Source organism: Saimiri boliviensis, chromosome X (genome assembly GCF_048565385.1).
Source record: "Saimiri boliviensis isolate mSaiBol1 chromosome X, mSaiBol1.pri, whole genome shotgun sequence".
NCBI lineage: Eukaryota > Metazoa > Chordata > Mammalia > Primates > Cebidae > Saimiri > Saimiri boliviensis.
The window spans coordinates 27,147,533-27,171,692 of NC_133470.1; the positions used below are offsets into that span (position 1 = coordinate 27,147,533).

The following is a 24,160-nucleotide window of genomic DNA, read 5'->3' on the forward strand; positions in this document are numbered from 1 at the left end:
TTCCGGGCTGCCAGATGTGGCTCATCCTGACTTCTGCTTTGAGGGGAGGACCTGAATGGATGTGGCTCATCCTGACTACTGCTTTGAAAGGAGGACCAGAGCAGATGTGGCTCATCCTGACTTCAGCTTTGAAGGGGCACGTGACTGGATGTGGCTCATCCTGACTTCCGCTTTGAAGGGGCACATGACCGGATGTGGCTCATCCTGACTTCCGCTTTGAAGGGAGGAGCCGTTTGAGCATAACGGGTGGGTGCGGCGTCTGGCTGGTGGATTTGCGTCAGCAGGAGGAGTTGTCCCGGGCTGCTAGATACTAAGGTGAGGACTCCCGGCTGCTAGATACTAAGGTGGGGACATAGGGACCAGCGAAGCTAGAACAGTAATGTCCCGTCCATAGCGTTATGTCCCTTCTGTCAGCCCCCAGAGGCCCTGGCCTGCCAGATACGGCTCATCCTTACTTCCGCTTTGAAGGCGGGGACCCAAGCGAGTATAAGGGATGCAGCTTCCGGTCTGCTGAGGGTGAATTCTCAGGTCTGGTCGGGAGTCAAGGCGAGGACCCCGAGTATAAATTAAAGACACCACCCCTACTCATAAAAAACAGAGCCCCAGCCCGGCGCGGGGGCTCACGCCTGTAATTCCAGCACTTTGGGAGGCAGAGGCAGGTGGATCACAAGATACAAAAAATCAGCTGGGCATGGTGGCGCGTGCCTGTAATCTCAGCTACTCTGGAGGCTGAGACAGGAGAATTGCCCGAACCCAGGAGGAGGAGGTTGCAGTGAGCCGAGATCGCGCCATTGCACTCCAGCCTGGGTAACAAGAGCGAAACTCCGTCTCAAAAAAAAAAAAAAAAAAAAGAAAAAAAAGAAAAGAAAAAACATGGCCCCACCAAGTTCTGCTTCTGCATTTGGTCCTGGGAGGCTCCGGTAAAGCCGTCCGGCAGAGTTCCACCTGGAAAGTTGGGCGTTGGGGGCGGCTGTCGCCGGGGAAGGAGGCTTGGACTTAGGGAATAGGCCTGATTCTGCAGATAGGGTAGGTGTAGGCCCTAACTGAAGTCAATTTGAGGGGCTTAAATGTGGATTGAAGAGAACATCTACTCTTAACAAAGAAGGCCTCACTAAGTCTCGTCCTTGCAGATGGCTCTGGGAGGCCCCAGAAAAGCAGTGCCTAGAAAGTCTCAGGAAGGGGAGGGCCTTGAACCTAGAGAACAGCCCTGCTTCTGCTCATATGGCATAAACCTAAAACCTAACTGGGGTTAAGGTGAGGACTCTTGAGTATTGAGCGGATCTCTACTCAAAAGAGGAATCATGCTGAGCAGTTCCCAGGCGGAGGTGAAATTGGGCTTTAGATGGTCCCAGGCCAAGGTAACAAATGTGGAGCAACCTGACTTCCCCTCCAGGGACTAAAGAAGTTGAGGGCTGCACCCAAGACCCACATCTGCTGTCAGCAATAGGAGCATCAGGGCAAAGCTGGCATCCTGAGATGCCCTCTCATTCCCTCTGGAGGTGGTCTCAGGAAGGTGAGGGCCTTGGTGTAATGGGGTAGGTCTAATTCAACAGAGAGACCCAGTCCCTACCAGGAATCAAGGATGTGACACTGAGTGATGAGGAGGGGACTCCAACCAGAAAGAATGGCCACATAGAGCCCCACCCTTGTTGTCAGACTAGGGAGACCTAAGCATGTTGGCATGTTGAGTTGCACTCACTCTTCCCAGGACATCTCAGAGAAGTGAGGGACCCGGTTAAAGAGGGCAGTCTTAGGTCAGCAGAGGGAGGATTTTCAGGTTGTGCCAGATGTCATGGTAAGAACTCTGACTGCAGGGAGCTCCCACCCCATATTAGTGGGAGCCACACAATCCTCAGTACTGTCAGCTCTGAGAGACCCCAGGCAGAAATGTCATGCAGAGGTGCCCATCAGTTCCCACTCAAAGGTAATAGGGAAATGAGGGTTTTGGTCTGAGGGTAGTGATCACTTGTCAACAAAAGTAATGTATTAATTATTTCATTCTGGCATTGTTATAAATACCCAAGACTAGGTAATCGATAAGGAAAAGGTTTAATTGGCTCACAGTTCTGAAGGCTATACGGGAAACATGATGCTGGCATCTGCTCAGCTTCTGGGAGCAGAGCTCAGGAGATTTACAATCAAGGCAGAAGGTGAAGGGAAGCAGGCATGTCACATGGCCAGAGCAGGATCAAGAGACAGGGGGAAGTGCTACACACTTTTAAATCACCAGATCTCATGAGAACTCACCATTAAGAGGAATGGTCCTGAACCATTAGTGAGAAACCTGCCTTCATGATCCAGTCACCTCCCACCAGGCCCTACCTCCAACACTGAGGATTACAATTCAGCATGAGATTTGGTGAGGATACACAGATCCAAGCCATATCAGGGAAGAATCTTAGACCCTCTCATGAGTCACATTTAGAGGCTGAGTTGGGACTGTATGCAGGACCATGTATTACAGGGCAGTTATCTGCCTGCCACAGCTTTTACTTTTGAAAAGACAACATTTGGCCAGATAAGGCCACCCTCACTTCCTCCTATGGGTTCTCAGGTCGGTTGGCTCTTATCATGAGGACATAGGCCTCAGTTCAATAAAAAGGAGAGCTCCCCTACCATGGGTCAAATTGAGGAATCTGAGTGAGAATTCAAGGGACCATTGAACCCTTAACAGTGGAGATATCAAAGAATCCAGTTCAACGCTTTATTTTCAGCCCTAGAAAGCTCAGGAAAGGGTTATCAGGTTTCGTGTCCTCACCTTTTTTTTTTTTTTTTTTTTTTTTTTTTTGAGACGGAGTGCCATTCTGTCACCCAGACTGCTGGAGTGCAGTAGCGGCATGATCTCAGCTAACTGCAACCTCCGACTCATGGGTTCAAGTGATTTTCTTGCCTCAGCCTCCCTAAGTAGCTGGGACTACAGGTGCCCACCACCACACCTGGCTAATTTTTGTATTTTTAGTAGAGATAGAGTTTCACTATGTTGGCCAGGCTGGTCTCGAACTCCTGACCGTCATGATCTACCTGCCTCGGCCTCCCAAAGTGCTGGGATTACAAGTCTGAGCCACCATGCCTGGCCTCCCTCCCTTTCTTATGTAAGATTTAAGAGAGGTGAGATTCTTAGTCTGAAGGTGTAGCCACCAGTCAGCAGAAGGGCATTGGTGCCAAGCCCTATGTGAAGCCAAGGTGGGGACCTTGAATGAGAGCTGAAGACTCTGATGACTCCAAGACATCAAAGACCCCACTGAACTCTCAGCACTTGTAAGGGTAGTGGATTGAGGCACCCCTTGAGTTCCTTCTCATGGGTCCCAGGGAGCTGTGAGTTATCAAATTTAGAATAGCGGAAGGGGGTGGCTGAGGCCCTGCCCAGAATTAATATGATAATCCTAAAAGTGAACTGATAAAACCCAAAACACCAGAGAACAGGAAGTCCCACTGCCAGTACCTTCTGTCACGATAGTAAGCCCAAGGCAGCCTAAAACTCACTATAGAGGTTCTATACTTATTCTTTGGTCTCTTAGGGGAGAGGCTGACCAAGACAGCAGGAGCCCTGTGGGTTTCTGGAACAGTACCTTCAGGGAAAATTGCAAAGGCAGGCTTCCTTCAATAAAGCCAAGGTGGTGCCTTCCTGCCGAAGGTGCTCACAGATCTCATTCCCCGATTGCCAGGTATACTAACCACCTATTTTCCTGCCCACATTTCTTGGTGTACCCAGCCGTCATGCCTCGTGGTCAGAAAAGTAAGCTCCGTGCCCGTGAGAAACGCCGCAAGGCCCGAGACGAGACCCAAGGTCACAATGTTCTTCAGGTCACTGAAGCAGAGGAAGAAGAGGCCCCTTGCTGTTCCTCTTCTCTTTCTGACGGTGCTGCTTCAAGCTCCCCTGCTGCTGGCATTCCCCAGAAGCCTCAGAGAGCACCCCCCACTGCTGCTGCTGCTGCTGCTGTAGGTGTTTTACCCACAAAACCTAAAAAAGGTGCCAAGAGCCAAAGAAGGGAAAATGCAAGTTCCTCCCAGGCCTCAACATCCACTGAGAGCTCAAGGGAAGATCCTCTAACCAAGAAGACAGGGCTGTTAGTGCACTTCCTGTTGTACAAGTCTAAAATGAAAGAGTCTGTTACAAAGGGAGAAATGCTCAAGATTGTCGGCAAAAGGTTCAGGGAGCACTTCCCCGATATCCTTGAGAAAGCCTCGAAGCGCCTGAATGTCGTCTTTGGCCTTGAGATGAAGAAAGTCAACCCCAGAGGCCACACTTACACCTTTGAGAGCAAGGAAGACCCCACTAATGAAGAATCTGAGCTCCGTAACTGGGGCTTTCCGAGGAGCCCGCTTCTGATGCCTCTCCTGGGTGTGATCTTCTTAACTGGCAACTCTGCCACTGAGGAAGAGATCTGGGAATTCCTGAATATGTTGGGAGCCTATGATGGAGAGGAGCACCCAATCTATGGGGAACCCCGGAAGCTCATCACCCAAGATCTGGTGCAGGAAGGATATCTGGAGTACAAGCAGGTGCCCGACAGTGATCCCCCACGCTATCAATTCCTGTGGGGTCCAAGAGCCTATGCTGAAACCAGCAAGATGAAAGTCCTTGAGTTTTTGGCCAGCGTGAATGATACCACCCCCAGTGCCTTCCCATTCCATTATGCAGAGGCTTTGAAAGATGAAGAGAAAGCTGGAGTCTGAGCCAGAGTTGTAGTCAGGCCTTACACTACTGCCAAGGCCAGTCATTCTCCCAGAGCCAAGTTTACCTGCTGTTCTCACCCCCAGTGTGGTGTCAGGCAGATTATTTACTTTGTAATTGAAAAGGCCTGTTAATCTTTGTTCTTGTTATGCATGAATAACTTGTTGACTTTTAAAAAATCTTTTTCCTCTAGTGTTTTTCAACAGAAGGTTTATTTAGATTCAGAATATAAATATACAAATGATATGGATTACCTTGTTGTTGCTGTTTTTCAGAGATAGTAGAAAGTGTTTTGTTTTTTGAGTGAAACAAATTATTAATAGAAATCCTTAAATCACTTTTATAATCCAGGATAAGAAAATGTGGCATTGGAATAGAAATATCTTTGAAAATGTGAAAGACCCCAGAGTGAAATAGTTGGGATCAGAAGCCAGAGGGGTAAAGATGGTCAATTACTGGTTTATTTCATCTAATCCTTCTTTAAAGATACACATGTTTTAAAAGTTACATACATGGATTTGTTTATGTCATCCAAGAATGTGTGAGAAATTAAATCATAATTAATTCTCTTGTTTATGGCTTTTACTTTACCTAAACACTAATTGAGCATCTGCTCCTTAGGGGTCTTCATGCTTGCACTGGGAATGTTTAGTCAAAGAAGATGCAGCTTGTGCCCATGCAATTGTAGATTCTAGGAGAAGCTGTCTTCATGGAAGAAGCTGAGATACTTCATAAAAAATAAAAGACAAGATAAAGAGGTAATGAAGGGAATAGTTTTCATCACAAAGCAGCATTTTGGCTGAATTTGATTTTTCAGTCTCAGATGGTTGCATATTCTGAGATATCCTGGATTAAAAAAAAAAAAAATCTGTTGGTAATGCCTCTGATCAAAACCATCGTAGTGGAATACGATGCAGCCATAAAAAATGATGAGTTCGTGTCCTTTGTAGGGACGTGGATGAATCTGGAAACCATCATTCTCAGCAAACTGACACAAGAACAGAAAATCAAACACCGTATGTTCTCACTCATAAGCGGATGTTGAACAATGAGAACACGTGGACACAGGAAGGGGAGCATCACACACTGGGGTCTGTTGGGGGGAGCCTAAGGAAGGGACAGCAGGCGGTAGGGAGGTTGGGGAGGGATTACATGGGGAGAAATGCCAGATATAGGTGACTGGGGGATGGAGGCAGCAAACCACATTGCCACGTGTGTACCTATGCAACAATCCTACATGATCTGCACATGTACCCCAGAACCTAAAGTACAAAAATAAAAATTAAAAAGCCATCATAGTAATAATTGCCACTTCCTGATGTCTCAATACGAGACAGGCACATTTGCATACATTATATATATTCCACCAGTCCTAAGAGATGGAGCTTGTCAAACCCACTTTACAGTAAAGAGTATGAGGCTCACTTAGTTTGGTAATTTGCTAAAGTTTACAGGGCCAGCAGTGAGAGGGTTAGGATCAGCCCCCTGATCTGAATTACCCTAGACTCCGCACTGTTTCACCCTTCTCAGCCTGAGGCACCTTGAAAAAATATTTTAATTTTCTTCTCACTATTGCAGAGTGTGTTTCAGGTGATGAAAAGAATAATCTTTTACTCTAACTAGTAGATTGGAATACATAGCCACAGCAACAATAATACAAAAAAAAAAAAAAAACTGAGGTATAAATAAGTGAAAGAGACAATATTCAGTGACAGCATGATTATCTACATTTGCAGTGTTAGATGACCTCAAAAGATCAGGGGCTCCCCAAATCATCCTGAACAATCTCTTTCCTGTAGAAAGTAAATCTATCAGAACAGAAATAACATGAGAATATCTGGCTGGCTGATAAAGAGAAGAAATATATCAATATGTCTTTTCTCTGGCAGCCCACCTCTGATCCTAGGTTCTCTGTTTTGTGCTACAGCTTTGCCACATCACACCACTCCTAGGATAGGGACCCATTCTCTACAATGTTTGCAGAGAGGAAATTGTTCTAGAATTTGCAGAGATCTGGCATTTCGCAGAAAGCATTTAATCCAAGAGACAGTGCCAAGATGCGGGCTGGGGAGATCAACATGCCAGAACATCAGGCAGGGGTATCACATAGAGACACCATTCCCTGCTGCTCTCAGCCACAGTCCTATACTGAACTGTCAGTCTGAGCATCCCCTCACATATTCTTCAGGTGTCTGAGGGACATAAGGGCCCTAAGGGCAGCACCCTTAAGTCACTAGAGAGAGGAATTCCAGCCTCTTATAGGAATTAATGTAATAAATCTAAATGAGGATGATGGAAGGACCCAGGGGGCCTGTGAAGTCAGTGTCCAATTGTTAGTCTTGTGAAGTCCAGAACTGTCCTGGTGGACACTGACTTCCAATTCAGGTCCCAGCAAGGTGAGGACTTTGGTCTGAATGCCGTGGCCTCAGGTCAGCAGGGAACGGAGTCCCAGGAGGGATGTAGAGTCTAGGTCAGGCGTCCCCAAACTACGGACTGCGGGCCGCATGTGGCCCCCTGAGGCCATTTATCTGGCTCCCCGCCGCACTTCAGGAAGGGGCACCTCTTTCATTGGTGGTCCGTGAGAGGAGCACAGTATGTGGTGGCCCTCCAACTGTCTGAGGGACAGTGAACTGGCCCCCTGTGTAAAGTTTGGGGGTGCCTCGTCTAGGTGAAGGCCTGGCATGTGGATATGGGGACCACTCAAACCATAACTGGCAGGGCTGCCTCTAGTCATTCCTTTGCTATTAGCCCTAGGAGGCCCAGGGAAGAGCTGGCAGGCCCAAGTGCCCTTGACTTCTTCCTGGAGATCTTGAGGAGATGAGAGACTTGATTTACATGCTGGCCTCCCAGTTAAGCAGAGAGTAGAATCCCAGGCCGTGATAGGTGTTAAGGTAAAAATGTCAAATGAGGAAAGAGGCGCCAGAGAGTTGAACAGAGAACAAAAATATCCTCAGAAAGTTATGCCTGGCCAGGCACAGTGGCTCACTTCTGTAATCCTAGCACTTTGGGAGGCCGAGGTGGGTGGATCACTTGAGGTCAGGAGTTCAAGACCAGCCTAGCCAACATGGGAAAACCCTATCTCTACTTGAAAAATACAAAAGTTATCTGGACATGGTGGTGGGCGCCTGTAATCCCAACTACTTGGGAGGCTAAGGCAGGAAGAATTGCTTGATCCTGTGAGGCAAAGCTTGAAGTGAGCTGAGATCGCACCACTACACTCCAGCTTGGGCAACAGAGCAAGACTCCATCTCAAAGAAAGAAAGAAAGTTATGCCCTGGGAAGGCCATAAGCATAGCTCTTTCAGGCTGAGGATACCCCACATTTGCTGAGGAGGGAGAGTGGTCTCAGGGACATGAAGTCCTTGGACTAATAGGGGAGGCCCCATTCAGTAGGAGGAGGAGATTGGCTCCTTAACAGGAGTCAACATGATAACACTGAGTGACAATGAGAGGATTCTTTCCATAAGGATGAAGGTCACATAGAACCTTGTCCCTATTGTCAGACCTGAGAGCTGGATGTGACATGATGTATCATACTCACTTCTTCCCAGGTAATCTCACAGAGGTGAAAAATATTAACAAAGGGGGCAGCCTCAGGTCAGCAGAGAGATTTCTAGGTTGTTGCAGAAGTCAATGTGAGGACCCTGAAGACTGAGGTGAACACCTACCCCATAATGGTGGGGGCAACACAGATTTCTTCCACTCCTCTTAGCCCAGGGAGAACATGAGCAGTTATGGCAATATGAAGCAAATTTTCCTTCTTTTTAGGGTGTAAAAGGGAATTGGTCTTCAATTTCCTTCATATGGGAAGATAGGCCTCAAGTCAAGACAGGGAGGATTTGCCCAGGGTGTGACAGGAATAAGGATAAGGACAATGAAGGGTATGGTACCACAGACCCCACATCAGTAGGAACCACACAGAATCCTCCCTACTTCAGCCCTCAGAGACCCCAAGCAGAAATGTCAGGTGGAGATACCCATCAGGTCCTACTCAGGGGTAACAAGGGAAGTGAGGGTCTTGATCTTAGGGTGGTAGTCTCACATCAACAGAAAAAGAAATCTTAGGCCTGTCCAGAAGTTCAAAATGTAGGACCCTGAGTTGGGACCCTGCATAGAGCCACCCATCATAGGGCCTTGAACTGCCTGCCACAGGTTTCATTCTTGTAAGAGCATTGGCAGGTATGTAGCCAGATGAAGCCCTTGCTGTCTCTTGTATCTCAGGAAAGTGTGGGCCTCACTATGAAGAGATGGTGCCAGGTCAAGAAGAAAGGGATCCTCAGGCACTGCCAGGAGTGAAATCAGGGAATCTGAGTGGAGACTGGGGGGACAGCATAGCCTTGAATAGATGGGACAAAAAAGTATCATGCCTTACCCTTTGATATCAGCCTTAGAAGACTCAGAGCAGGGCTGTGAGGGGAGGCAGCCCATCACTTTTTTATATAAGGTCTAGGGGAGGGGAAATCTTTGGTCTGAAAGTTCAGCTACCAGTCAGCAGAAGAGATCCAATACACGTCAATCAGTGTGCCAAGTGCTTTCCATTCATTACCCACATCCTGCCAGTTCTACCAGACAGAGCTTACCAAACCCATTTCATGGATGCAGAACCTGAGGCTCATAGGATTTAGTAATGCGTCTAAGTTCACGTTGCTAGTAATGACAGGACTGGGACTAGGACCCTGGTCTGAGTTAGTCAAAAGCCCACACTGGGCTACTCCTCTTAGACTAAGGATGACCTTATCTCTTAATTGACTTTTCCTCTCATCACTGCAAAATGTATAAGCCATAAAAAGAAAGACTGTGGCCAAAGTATTGGACTGTAATATACAGCCAGAACAATAAAAATCTCAAAATAAATGGGAGGTTTGAGTAAGGAAAAGATAATATTTTGATGACAGGATTACATACCTATGTGATGTCCAATAAATTCAAAAGATGAGGGGTACAAAAAAAAGCATCTGACTCAGCCGCTTCCTTATAAAAAGTAAATATATCAGGAGAGAAGTTACATGAGATCCTAAATCTGCCTGGGCAAGAATAGGAGATCAACATTTGTTTTTTTTCTCTTACAACCTACCACCTATCCTGGGCCCCTTGCCTTGTGATTGTAGATTTCCCATATTACATCAGTCCTAGGGCAGGGACCTGTTCTTTGAAAGGATTGCAGAGAGGGCACTACTCAACAGTTTGCAGAGATGTGGCATTTCCCAGGAAGCCTTTAATCCCACTGGCAAGAGCCTGTATGAGGACATACATAAATCAGGACTGGTAAAACAAACACGGCAGAATATTCGTTACTACAAAAAGACCAGCCCCTGCCTGCTTTCAGCCCTAGAGGGTCCCAGGCAGAACTGTCAGGCTGAACATCCTCTCCTTTAGTTTTCACAGTTGTCAGGAACTTGAGAGCTTTGGCCTAAGGAGGGCAAGCTCAGGTCAGGAGAGAGATAAGGCCCAAGATCTGTTAGATACAAATGCCAGATCCCTTAAAAGGAATTAAGAAAGCACTCACCCAGAACACTGGGGTGCCGAAGAGTTCAGGCCCTGCTGTCGACCCTTGGAGGTCCTAAATTCCATGGCTGGATAGAACGGCCTTGAAAGATGAGGCAGAGAGAGCCTGAGCCAGAGCTGCATCCAGGGCTGGTGTTACTGCCATGACCAGGGCACATACCAGAGCCACGCCCAGACACTCCTCCTACATCTAGTGAGATCTGAGACAGATTCTTCACTTTGTAATTAGGAGAAATAACCTAATGTAGATGACGGGTTGATAGGTGCAGCAAGCCACCATGGCATGTGTATACCTATGTAACAAAACTGCATGTTCTGCACATGTATCTCAGAACTTAAAGTGTAATTAAAAAAAAAAGTCAACATTCTAAGTAGTGGAGAGCTAATTTGGACCTAGGGCAAACACACTGTTTTCCTTTTGTTTTTGCTCTACTTGAATAACTAGAAATGTATCTTTTTTTTTAATTTTTGATACTTTTAAAATGTATTCCTTTTAATAGATTTATTTAGCTCAGTATCTGTGTTTATGAATAACATGGATACATACGTATTTCTATTTTCCATATATAAATGTAAAAGTGCTGGTATTTTTATCAACAAATTGAAAATTCTTAGATCTCTTTGTGGTCCAGAACAAGATAACATGTCCTGTGAAGAAGGACTTTTTTTATTGTATAAATTTAAGTTGTACAGAAGGATGTGTTGATATACGAAATGGCCATGCACCACATGGTGATGTTTCAGTCAGGACCACATATATGATGGTCTTATAAGATTATAATGGAGCTAAAAAACTGCATTACTTACATGTGTGTGGTGATGCTGATGAAATACATACCGCACTACCAGGTCTATAAAATGTAGCACATACAATTATGTGCAGTACATAGCACTTGATACTGACAATAAACAACTATGTTACTGGTTTATACCTTTTTTATAGTATCCTTTTAAAAAAATTAGGCTGGTGCAAAAGTAAATTACATTTTTTTGCCATTAAAAGCAATAAGAATTAAGATGGGGTGGTAGTAGTAATAATATTCTAGTAATATTAAATCAGTAGTAATATTAATAGGTAGTAATATTAAAATATCAATATTAACTAATATGTAGTAATATTCAAAGTAGTAATAAATGAGATGGGATCTTGCTCTGTTGTCTAAACTGGAGTGCAGTGGTGCAATCTCAGCTCATTGCAATCTCTGCCTCCTGGGTTCAAGCAATTCTCCTACCTCAGCTACCTGAGTAGCTGGGATTACAGGGGCCTGCCACCATGCCCAGCTAATTTTTGGATTTTTAGTAGAGATGGAATTTCACCATGTTGGCGAGGCTGATCTGGAACTCCTGACCTCCCTGGAGGTGATCTGCCCGCCTCAACCTCCCAAAGTGCTGGGATTACAGGCATTACTTTTATCATTATTTTAGTGTGCACTCCTACTAATAAAAAAATGTTAACTGTAAAAACAGCCTCAGGCAGGTCCTTCAGGAGGTGTTCCAGAAGATGCCGTTATCCTAGGAGATGACAGCTCCATGCGTGTTACTGTTCCTGAAGACCTTCCAGGGGGACAAGATGTGGAGGTAGAAGATAGTGACATTGATGATCCTGACCCTGTGTAGGCCTAGGCTAATGGGTGTGCTTTTTTGTTCATTTATAACAAAAAAGTTTAAACATTTAAAAAGTAAAAATAGAAAAAAGATTATAAAATAATATAAAGAAAATATTTTTGTACAGTTGCACAGTGTGTTTATGTTTTGAGCTAACTGTTACTACAAAAGAGTCAAAAAGCTAAAAATACTAAGAAGTTTATAAAGCAAAAAAAAGTCACAGTAAGCTAAGGTTAATTTACTGTTAAAGAAAGGAAACTACTTTTGAAAATTTAGTGTAGCCTAAATGTACAATGTTTATAAAGTCTAAAGTCTGTAAGTGTACAGTAATGTCCTAGGCCTTCACATTTACTCACTATTCAATCACTGGGTCACTCAAGGCAACTTCCAGTTCTGCAAGCTGCGTTAGTGGTAAATACCCTATACAGGTGTACGATTTTTAACCATGTTTTATACCCGATTTTTTACTGTACCTTGTCTATGTTTAGGTACACAAATACTTAGCACCGTGTTACGGTTGCCTTCAGTATTCAGTACAGTCACATGCTATAAAGGTTCGTAACCTAGGAGCAATAGGCTATATCAAATAGCCTATGTGTGTAGTAGGCTATACCACCTAGGTTTGTGTAAGTATACTCCATTATATTTGCATAACAATGAAATTGCCTAACAACACATTTCTCAGAAAGTATCCTCCTTGTTAAGCAATGCATTACAGTACATAGTGAAATGCTTACTACAGGTAAGCAATTTAATATAATCCATTGTAACATATAGTTACCTTGTTTTGTTGTAAAAGCCCCTAAAATCTACTCTTAGGAAATTTGCAGTATGCAATACAATATTACTAACTATAGTCCTCATACTTTACTTTAGATCTCTAGGTTTTTGTTTTTTTGTTTTGTTTTTTTGAGACGCAGTTTCACTCTTGTTACCCACGCTGGAGTGCAATGGCGCGTATATCTCTAGATTTATTCATCCTACAAAGCTGCAACTTTGTACTGTTTGACACGCATCTCTGCATCCTCTCCCCACCCTGCCTGTGGTAACCACCGTTTTATTCTCTTTGGCTATGTATTTAACTTTTTTTCTCTTTAGACTCTACATATAAGAGATATTAATAGCATGCAGCATTTTTCTTTCTGTATCTGGTTTATTTCACTCAGCATAATGCCCCCCAAGTTCATCTGTGTTGTTACAATGACAGAATCTCTTTCTTTTCAAGGCTAAATAACATTTTTAAAAATCCTATCTTCATTTCAGGGGTATATGTGTAGGTTGTTATATAGGTAAATTGCATGTTGTAGGGGTTTGGTATACAGATCATTTCATCACCCAGGTAATAAGCATAGTACACAATAGGCAGTTTTTCCATCCTCACCCACCTCCCACCCTCCACCTTCAAGTAGAACCTAGTATCTGTTGTTCCCTTTGTGTCCATGTGTACTCAATGTTTAACTCCCACAAAGAACGTGCAGTATCTGGTTTTCTGTTTCATTGTACGTGTATACCACAATCCTTTATCCATTCATCCATTGACAAACACTTTGTTTCCACATCTTGGTCATTGAGAATATTACTGCAGTAAACATGGGAGCACAGATATCTATAGGAGGTGATGATTTCATTTCCTTATGGCCAGACGAGGGATTGCTGGGTCACATAGTAGTCCATTTTCAATTTTTTTAGAAAGCTGATACTGTATCCCATAATGGCTGTAACAATTTGCATTCCCACCAACAGAGTATAAGGGTTCCATTTTCTCCACACTCTTGCCAACACTCATCTCCAGTGGGTTTTTGTTTGGTTGTTTTTTTTTTTTTCTTTTTTTTCTAATAGCCTTTCATATGAGGTGATATCTCACTGTGGTTTTGATTTGCATTTCCCTGATGGTTAGTCATGTTGAGCTCATCTTTGTATATCTATTGGACATTTTTATGCCTTCTTTGGAGAAATGTCATGTAAATAGTGATTTTTCTTGGGTAGTGATTATCTTGGAAACATGAATGAACACTTAAAAATTATTGAGATCAGGCCGGGCACGGTGGCTCACGCCTATAATCCCAGCACTCTGGGAGGCCGAGGCGGGTGGATCACAAGGTCAAGAGATCGAGACCATCTTGGTCGGCAAGGTGAAACCCCGCCTCTACTAAAAATACAAAAATTAGCCGGGCATGAGTGGTGCACGCCTGTAGTCCCAGCTACTCGGGAGGCTGAGGCAGGAGAATTGCTTGAACCCAGGAGGCGGAGGTTGCGGTGAGCCGAGATCGCGCCATTGCACTCCAGCCTGGGTAACAACAGAGAAACACCGTCTCAAAAAAAAAAAAAAAAAAAAAAAAAAAAAAAAAAAAAAAATTATTGAGATCAAAAAGAAATTTTTTGAAGGTTATCTATTATTGGTTTACCAGATTCTTTTTAGTCTTTCTTCTTATAAAATTAAGAGTTATACATTTTGATTTGCTTAGATTATTAAAGAATGTAGAAGAGATTAAATCCTAATTTATTAGATTTCACACTCACTCTCTTGTTTATTCCTTAATTGTTAATTGAGCATCAGCTCTTTGGAAGATTTCATGTAAGTACTGGGAATGTTTGCCCCAAAACAAATCAATTTCTTGCCCATTTAATTTTAGAGTCTAGTAGCAGCTGTCATAAAACAAAAAAAGATGATGAGGTACTCTCTAGGACTTAAAGAACAAGTACAAAGGAGGAATAAGGAAAAGAGGAGGTTTGAGATGAGAGAAATCAAGTATAAATGACCTGAGGCGAGGCAGTTTAGAGTGTAAGGAAACCTCGAGTCCCCTAGTGGGAGGTAATTTTAAGGGAAACTACTTGGTAGGGGCTGGATGAGGCTGTGGGAGGGGCCAGGCCTTCAGATGGTGCCTCTCAGAGGTGTGAGACAAAACCTGGAATGGTAAGTAGTTCTTAACAGTTATTTTGTGGTAACTGAGAAACCAGAGAGAATCTGCACCTGGGACAGGGATGGAATGTGTCCTGTGCTCTTGTCCCAGTGCAGGAGAACACAGTCACAGTACACAAACTAGGTGCTTTATACCGTTGGTGCATTTCAGTGTTGAGAGACTAAGCCTGGAATGGGAAACTGTCCCTAACACTCACTTTCCTGTTGTGGGAAAACCAGATAGAATCTCTACCTAGGACAGAAGTGAAAAGTGTTCTACATCCCTATCCCAGCACAGTCTAACACAGTGCACAACCTAGGTGTTGTATGTACATCATCTCCAGTGAGTTTCTGAGAAATAAGGGAGATGATAGCTTCAATGGAGGTAAGATGCCCAGAAGCCATTATGCTGGCACTCTTTGTCCTAGGTTGGAGACTTAGGAGCCTGCACTCTTAAAAGGGTATTCAACAGGGGTGTGGCCAGACATGGTGGCTCATGCCTGTAATCCCAGCCCTTTGGGAGGTGAGGTGGGTGGATCACTTCAGATGAGGAGTTGGAGACCCGCCTGGCCAACGTGATGAAATGCCATTTCTACAAAAAATAAAAAAATTAGCTGGGCATGGTGGTGGGCACCTGTAATCCCAGATACTAGGGAGACTGAGGCAGGAGAATCACTTGAACCCAGAGGCAGAGGATGCAGTGAGCCAAAATTGTGCCTCTGCACTCCAACTTGGATTATAGAGTGAGACTCCATCTCAAAAGAGAAAAAAGAAAAATCACAACAGTGGTGGTTAACATGGAAGGTTATCTAGGATTTAGAAAAAAATATTGGTCATTGACAAAAATTTTGAGACTTGAGTTGTATCTAATTGGAGAAGGCTCTTCCACAAACACTTTAAAAATTGTATAATTTTCCTTGAAAGCATCATTTTGTTTGATTACAATTTCTTTGTTTGGAGTTTGGTAATATGCTCAAGTTCACAGGGTAAGTGACAGGGCTGGGACTAGACTACTGTTCTGAATTCTTCTAGAGCCCACACTCTTCATTCTGTTCCTCTTTGCCTCGAGCAGACTTTGTATTCCATAATTCACTTTTCTCCTCAATACTCCCAAACGCATCTCAGGGGTTAAAAAGGATTCTGTGTGCAAAGAATTGGATTGGAATACATAGCCAAAGCAATTAAGAATATTAAAATAGGCCGGGCGCGGTGGCTCAAGCCTGTAATCCCAGCACTTTGGGAGGCCGAGGCGGGTGGATCACGAGGTCAAGAGATCGAGACCATCCTGGTCAACAAGGTGAAACCCCGTCTCTACTAAAAATACAAAAAATTAGCTGGGCATGGTGGCGCGTGCCTGTAATCCCAGCTACTCAGGAGGCTGAGGCAGGAGAATTGCCTGAGCCCAGGAGGCGGAGGTTGCGGTGAGCCGAGATCGCGCCATTGCACTCCAGCCTGGGTAACAAGAGCGAAACTCCGTCTCAAAAAAAAAAAAAAAAAAAAAAGAATATTAAAATAAATGAAAACTATGAATAAAGAGGAGAAAGATATTATTCAGTGACAATATGATTATCTACATATGCACAGTCAGATAACCTGAAAATCAAGGACCACACAGTCATCCTGAACAGCTCCTTTCCATTAAGAAGTAAATCAATTAAAACAGAAGTCACATAAGAGGCTAATGCTGGCTATTGAAAAGAATAAATCAGCATCATTTTTCTCTGACAACCCACCCCATACCCTGGACTCCCTGCTTCATATTATACTTTCCTTATCTCACATTAACTGAGACACAGACTTGCAAGGTTTTGTGGCATTTCCCAGGAAGCCTTTAATCCGAGAGACAAGAGTAAATAAGGAGGCCATTCATGAATAAATACTGGAAAGACCATCACACCAAAAATTAGAGGGTCATTCAGGATCTACCCAAACCTGTTTTCAGCCTAGAATGCCCCAGGCAGTGCAGTCACATCAAGAGTCCTCTATTTTACCCTTCATAGTTCTCAGCAAAGTGAGAGTTTTGACCTAATGTGACCTCAGTTAAGTAGAGGGAGGATCCCAAGGTCTGGCAGATATCATGGAAGACCTTGAATGAAGAACAGGAGGACATAGAACAGTGATGCCCCATAGAAACCCGACTCTACTGTCTGACCTCACAGGATCCAAACATCCCTGGCCTAATGTGGCTCATCCAAACTTCAGCCTAGATCTCAGAGGACTTTGATCTGAGCAGAATTCATGGCATAGAAGGTGGAGTCCCAGGACTGGCCAGCAGTGAAGTGAGATTCTTGAGTAAGTATAAAAGGGAAAACTAAGCCCACAAATGAGGGGACTTCATGCAGCCCAATCCATGTTTTTCACCCTGGAAAGCCCCAGGCAGAACTATAAAACTGCCATGCCTCTCATTTCAGCCTGAGGGTCTCAGGGATGGGAGGGCTTTGTGTAATAAGGCAGCTTCAGTTCTTCAGAGGTATCTTGGCCCTAATTACAGTCAAGATTAAGACCAAGCTGAATGTGGTGTCTCACACCTGTAATCCCAGCACATTGGGAGACCGAGGCGAGTAGATTGCTTGAGACCAGGAATTCAAAACGAGCCAGGGCAGCATGGCGAAAAACTGTACAAAAAAAATACAAAAATTAAAAAAGGACCAGGGGTGGTGGCTCACGCCTATAATTCCAGCACTTTGGGATGCTAGGTGGGAGGATCACAAGGTCAGGAGTTCGAGACCATTCTGGCCAATATGGTGAAACCCCCGTCTCTACTAAAAATACAAAAATTAACCAGGCATGGTGGCACACATCTGTAGGCCCAGCTACTGGGAGGCTGAGGCAGGAGAATTGCTTGGACCCGGGAGGTGGAGGTTGCAGTGAGTGGATGTTGAGCCACTGCAATCCAGCCTGGAGACAGAGAGAGACTCTGTAAAAAAAAAAAAAAAAAAAAAAAAAGCTGAACAGCAGTGGTGCACCCCTGTTGTCCCAGCTACTCAGGAGATTGAGGTGGGAAGATAGCTTAAGCCCTAGGGGTGGAGGCTGCAGTGAGCCAAGGTCGCACCACTGTGCTCCAGCCTAGGTGACAGACCGAGACACTTTCTCAAAATAAACAGTTTTTTTTAAGGCAGGGCTGTGGCTCATGCTTGTAATCTCAGCATTTTGGGAGGCCAAAGCCAGCCGCATCACTTGAGCCCAGGAGTTCGAGGACCACGAGATGGAGATTGCAGTGAGCCGAGATTGCCCCACTACATGTCAGCCTGGGAGACAGAGTAAGGCCCTGTCTCAAAAAAAAAAGTGAGGACCATTGGTGCTAACCAGGGAACCTCTCTCCAAAAGAGCGGCCTGCCAAACAGTCTCACAAACCCTGTTTTCAGGTCTGGGAGGCCCCAGGTCACGGCCTGATAACATGCCTAGACTTCCCCTCTAAGGACTATGGGAGGGGAGAGCTTTGGAGGTTGGCGGACTTCGCTCAGTAGAGGAATTACTCTGCTCCACTAGTATCAAAGTGAGAACCCTGAATAAGGACCTAGGGACCACTGACTCCAGAACAGCAGGGGTCCCAGAGTCTCACCTCCTGCTGTCAGCCCTTGGAGACCCTGAGCGAGATGTGGCTCATTCTCACTTCTGCTTTGAAAGTGTGGCTATTGGCCTGACAGGTGTAGTAGCTTCAGTTGGGTCCACAGCCTAGCATGAATTCTTAGAACTGATCTGGAGTAAAGGTAAGAACCCTGAGCAGGGACTGAAGGGACCACTCCTTGCCCATTATGAAGGGGAACCCACAAAGTCTCATCCTTGTGGTTGACCCTGGGAGGTCCTGGTTGAGTTCTGTCTGGTGCTAAAGGAGGGGATCTCTTCCCAGAAGGGTGTCAACAGAAAGCGGCAGCAGCCCTACTGGTTAGCATCCCACTGCTTAGCACCAGTGGTCCTTGTTTATATTTATTTATTTATTTTTCAGGCAGAGTCTCACTGCTGCTAGCCAGTTTAGAAGCCTCCAGACAGGGGTAGTCATAAGCGGGGACCCTAACTCCCCCATCAAGGAAGGGAAGTGTTCAGGGAGGTGAGGGTTTTTTTTGGAGGTTGGTGAACTCAGGTCAGTAGAAGGAGAAATTTCAGGCTGTGATAAGATACCAAGGTGAAGACCCTGAATGAGAATCTAGGGACCAGCGACTCCAAAACAGTGGAGTCCCATGGAGTTCCACCCCTGTTGTTAGCCATCAGTCCTGGGAAGTAGTGAACAGATAAGGCTTGTCCTCACTTCCTTGGAAGTGCTTTGAAGGGGAGGATCGGGAGGTGATGGCACAGCATCCTGTTGGCAGAAGGCAAATTCTTAGGACTCTTCTGGAGTCATGGTCAGGACCCTGAATGTGGACAAAACAGACTACCATCCCCTAACCTAAAACTAAGAGGGCCACACTAATTCCTGCCCCTGAGGTCTTCCCTGGGAAGATCTTGAAGGCTGACAACAATCTACCTGGAAAGTCTCAGAGAGGGAAGGGCCTTGGTTTAAGGAAGTAGCCCCAGTTCAGCAAGTGGAAGAGAGTCAAGGTGAGGGCCCTGAGTGGTAATGAAGGAATGTCTGCAGTAGAGGTGGTAACACAATGTCCCTGCACTCATTTTGCAAGCTCCAGGCAAAGGTATTCATAGGTGGGGGGAGGCGGGGGCGACTTCCCTGTCCAGGACCTTGTTCTGAGGCTAGAGGACTTTGGTTAATGGAGGGAAGTGTCCCACGACCTACTAGGAGTCAAGGTCAGAGACCTGATAGAAAACTAAAGGGAACACTGCCTCTAAAAAGGAGAGTCACACAAATTATCCCTCTTCTCTCAGCTCCAGGAAGGCTTGGAATAACATCAGGCTGAGATGCTTCCTTACTGCCTAGAGAATGACAGAAAAGTTGAACTAATTATGTGCCCCGGTTCTGCAGAGGGAAAAGGGAGGAGACCCAGAGTCTTACAGAAGTCACAGTGAGGACCCTGAATGAGGACTAGTGATATCACTCCTCCCACATAAAGAAGACACAACAAAGAGTCCCCTACTCCCCACGTGCATCCCTGAGGTGGCTGGGCATGGAGATCTGGTGTATGTGAACTCACCTTTCTTTTTCATAGCATTAGGTCGTTGAGGGCCTTTGTCTAAAGTGAGGGGCATCAGATCAGCAGAGGCAACTGTCTAGGTCCTACGCACAGACAAGGTGGGGACTGTGAATGAGGTGTCAGAACCCCAATAAGCCCAGGAAAGTGTAGGTTTCCATAATGCTCTTAGCACCTAGTTCCTCCTGTCAGGGGTGGTCCCAAGCAGATGAGGACATTTGCTGGAGGTATCAAATTTGGTGCAGCACAGAGGAGGGACTCAGGCCCTGACAGTTTTTAGGATGGTCCTGAATGCGAGCCGAGAGAAACCTACCCCAGAGTAAAAGGAGATCCACAAGAACTAGACCTGCTGTGGCTCCTCTTGGCCCCAGCATACACAGAACGGAGCTGGCAGGCTGCTGCCTAAGGCACACTGTAATTACTTTCACAAGGTTCTCAGAGGACACACTGGTCAGAACAGAAACCCTCTGGGTTTCTAGAGCAGTGCTCTCACCGAAACCTGCAGAGGTGGCCTTCTTTTAAATCCAAAGTGGAACCTCTCTGCTGAAGGTGCTGATTTCTTTTTCTCCTTGTCTCTCTCCTCCAGGTGCCTATATCACCTGCCCTTCTGCTGACACTCCTGCCTGCTGTTCTTGACCATAGCCGTCATGCCTCGAGGTCAGAAGAATATGCTCCGTGCACCTGAGAAACGCCAACAGACCCGTGGTCAGACCCAGGGTCGCCAGGGTGCTAAGGCCACCGCAACTAAGGGGAAAAAAGTATCCTTTTCATCCCCTCTTGTTTTGGGGGCTACTATTCAGAAAAAGTCTGCTGGTAGGTCAGGTAGCATTCTCAAGAAGCCTTGGAGAGCACTATCCACCACCATATCGGTAGATGTTTCTCACAAAAAGCCATGCAAGGGAGCCAACAGCAAAATTGAGAAAAAGCAAAGCTCTTCTCAGGGCCTATCCTCCACTGTGCGGTCTCGCACAGATCCTGTAACCAGGAAGACAAATATGTTGGTGCACTTCTTGATGGAAATGTACAAAATGAAAAAGCCCATTATGAAAGCAGATATGCTAAAAATTGTCCAAAAAAGGTATGAAAATCGCTTCCCTGAGATCCTTAAAAAAGCTTCTTTCAATATAGAAGTGGTATTTGGTGTTGACTTAAAAGAAATTGCTTCTAGCAAGGACTCCTATGTCCTCGTCAGCAAAATGGATCTCCCCAACAATGGGAGAGTGACTCGTGGCAGGGGGTTTCCTAAGACAGGTCTCCTGCTGAATCTTCTGGGTGTGATCTTCATGAAGGGCAACTGTGCCACTGAGGAGAAGATCTGGGAATTCCTGAATAAGATGAGAATATATGATGGGAAGAAACACTTCATATTTGGGGAGCCCAGAAAGCTCATCACCCAAGATTTGGTGAAGCTTAAATACCTGGAGTACCGACAAGTGCCCAACACTAATCCTGCACGCTACGAATTCCTATGGGGTTCAAGAGCCCATGCTGAAACCAGCAAGATGAAAGTCCTGGAGTTTTGGGCCAAGGTCAATCAAACTGTCCCCAGTGCATTCCAGTTCTGGTATGAAGAGGCTTTGAGAGATGAGCAAGAAAAAGCCCTAGCTGCAGCTACATTCAATGATGGCAGTGATGCCATGGGCAGAAAATGTTCCAAGGCCAAGGCTAGCAGCTCGTCCCACGCCTAGTGAAGTTGAAGCAAATTTTTCATTTTGTGGTTAAAGAGGGCAGTCACTGTTCCAAGGAGTGAAGGGCTGGGTGTTACTGGAGGGAACACACTGTATAATACCTTTTTGTTCCAGTTCTAAATGGATAATTTGAAGATTTATCTGTATTTTGGGGAGTATTTTTCAAATGTTCCTTTTATTTAACATTATAATCTAAGTTTAGGATTCATATTGGTCACATTTGTTGTTTTTTGGTTTAAGAGTAAAAATGTTGCTGTTTTGTAAAACAGATTGAGAAAAGTTCCATCTTATTTAGTGATCTGGTGCAAAATAACCTGGAATTAGAATAAGCATTTCCTTGAATTTTTTTTTAAAAGGGCATTAAAATGTACGGGATTAAGAAATATAGAAAGAGAGTAAGATGGTCAATATTTTGTTTCCTAAGTGTTTTTGCTCTGTGTTTTAATAAAATGAAAGATACATAGCCATATATGTCTGGCTTATTTAATAATGTAGAATTTAATAATAATAAATTAGACCTCATGCTCACACACTCATTTATTCTTCAAGCATTAACTGAGCATCTGCTTTTGGAAGGATCCATGCTAGTACTGGGAGGGCTAGGAAAAAGAAGACCTAGCACCTGACCTTAAAATTACAAGGTCAAGAAGCAGCTATCATCTAAGGAAAATGGTGACATGCACTCTAAGACCAAAAGGGTAAGACCAAAATGATAAGATGGGAGAGAGGTGGTTCCACATGAGAACAGTCAAGTATAAATTATCTAATCAAGGCTCTGTGGGGCCTAAGGAAAGTGCAGGCCCCTCAATGGGAGTTACGTGAGCTGCAAGGTGGGCTGGATGAGGCTGTGTATGGTGAGCAGGGGCTGGGCTCTCAGATGTTGCCTCTCAGAGGCGCGAGACGAAGTTTGGAATGGGAAACAGTTCTTAACAGTTACTTTAAGATCATGGATAAACCAGGGGAACTTGGGGCAGGAATGTGTCCTGTGCTCTTGTTCCAATACAAATAAACACAGCACACACTAGGTGTTTTGTGCACATCATCTCCAGCCACTTTATGAGAAATAAGGGTAATATCCTCAAGGGAGATGGGAGGCCCAGAAGCCACTGTGCTGGCACTCTTTGCCCTGGGCTGGGGGATCCAGAGCCTGTTCCATGAAAAGCACATTCAATTAGGTTACCTCGTGTGTAATCTGGCATACTCTAGGTAAGGTCTAGTTTTTGAGAGGTGGTTAAATGAATGAAAATAAAAGTGGTTTAGATGGAAGGATACTTGAAAGAGATGGAAGTTTTTGGTCCTTGAAACACATTTTAGAATCTGTGTTGCATCTACTCAGGAAGTCTACCTCATACTAATATTGAGTCATCTATCAAGTAACGAGAAAATATTAATTAGTTTTCCTTTCTAAGTAGCACTGTCTGATAGAGCTTTCTTTGTCCTAGAATATGGCATAATCTCCGACATCTACATTGAAAAATAAGGCCCAATGTAGTGGATTGCAATGTCAGGGGACAAAGTAATCATAATAAGAACTGGCACTATTTTATGTCTCAATACATCTCAAGTACTCTTTATATACATTGTATACATTTTACCAGTCCTACAAAACAGATTTTATCAAACCCACTTCACAGAAAAAACGTCTGAAGCCCAGTCTGTTAATGCGTCCAATTTTTTCATGGCTGGTAAGTGACAGGACTGGGGCAAGACCCCTAGTCTGAATTAGTGTAAAGCACACTCTGTTACATGCCTCCCAACCTGAGACTGTGTCCCCTTACTCACTTTCGTTCTCACTACTCCCAAACGTACATCCAGTGATAAGTTTCTGTGCCCAATTTGCTGGACTGGAATACAGAACCAAAGCAACAAAATTACCAAAATGATTGAGATGAATGAATAAAGGTGAGAAAGACAATATTTGATGATAATATGATTACATAACCAAAGACAGATAAACTCAAAAGATCATGGTCTCACATTCTGTCATTCTGGACAGTTTCCTCCTTTTTTAAGGAAGTTAAATATTTTCCAAGAGAAATACATAAGATGCTGGTAAAGAGAAGAAATAGATCAATGTGTTTCTTTCTCTGACAGTATGACTTCTATCCTGGGGCTTCTGCCTTGTGTTACAGCTTCCCTATCTTACATCACACCTGGGACAAGGATGCATTGTCTGCAAGATTTTTTTGTAGGGAAACTGGTCAAGACTTTTAAGGGATGTGGCATTTCCCAGGAAGTCATTAATTAAGGGACAAGAACCAAGAAAAAGACTCTCATATAGGAGGACAGAGCAGAGCAACATGCCAGACACAGTTCCTAGCCTGAGCATTTCCTCACTTATTCTTCAAAGTTCTTAGGGACTTGTGAGTTCCTGGACCTCAAATCAATAGAGGGAGGAGTCCTATTCTCTGACACATACCAAGTTGAGGGACCTGAATAAAGAATGAGGCAAGCATTCACTCCAATAGTCTTGACGGGATGTGGCTGAACCTGATTTCTACTCCGGAGGTCTTAAGAAGGTAAAGATTATTATCTCAGGCTGGCTGACTCAGGTCCATAGAGATAAGATTACTAAGGTGTGCCAGAAGTAAAGTGAGTACCCTGAAGGGTGCAGGAACCACCAAACCCCTATCAGTGTAGACCCAATCCTCCCTATTGTCATCTCTGAGAGATTCAGGCATGAATGTCAGACAGAGGCACCCTCATATCAT

General features: G+C 44.6%; 2 protein-coding genes across 2 annotated transcripts; both read left to right on the forward strand.

Moving 5' to 3' along the window:
• Nucleotides 1-453: 453 nt before the first annotated feature.
• On the forward strand, nt 454-5,241 carry MAGEB2 (MAGE family member B2). The gene is made up of 2 exons (XM_003924072.3): nt 454-546; nt 3,713-5,241. The coding sequence occupies exon 2, from the start codon at nt 3,718-3,720 to the stop codon at nt 4,675-4,677; it is 960 nt and encodes a 319-aa protein (XP_003924121.2). The 5' UTR covers nt 454-546; nt 3,713-3,717; the 3' UTR covers nt 4,678-5,241.
• Nucleotides 5,242-16,814: 11,573 nt separating this feature from the next.
• MAGEB3 (MAGE family member B3) lies at nt 16,815-21,981 on the forward strand. The gene is made up of 3 exons (XM_003924075.4): nt 16,815-16,975; nt 17,799-17,900; nt 20,348-21,981. Exon 3 carries the CDS (start codon nt 20,409-20,411, stop codon nt 21,447-21,449), a length of 1,041 nt encoding a protein of 346 aa, XP_003924124.1. The 5' UTR covers nt 16,815-16,975; nt 17,799-17,900; nt 20,348-20,408; the 3' UTR covers nt 21,450-21,981.
• Nucleotides 21,982-24,160: the final 2,179 nt, after the last annotated feature.

Coding starts and splice junctions, on each gene's coding strand:
- MAGEB2 (XM_003924072.3), top strand. CDS start 3,718: ATGCCTCGTGGTCAGAAAAGTAAGCTCCGTGCCCGTGAGAAACGCCGC.
- MAGEB3 (XM_003924075.4), top strand. CDS start 20,409: ATGCCTCGAGGTCAGAAGAATATGCTCCGTGCACCTGAGAAACGCCAA.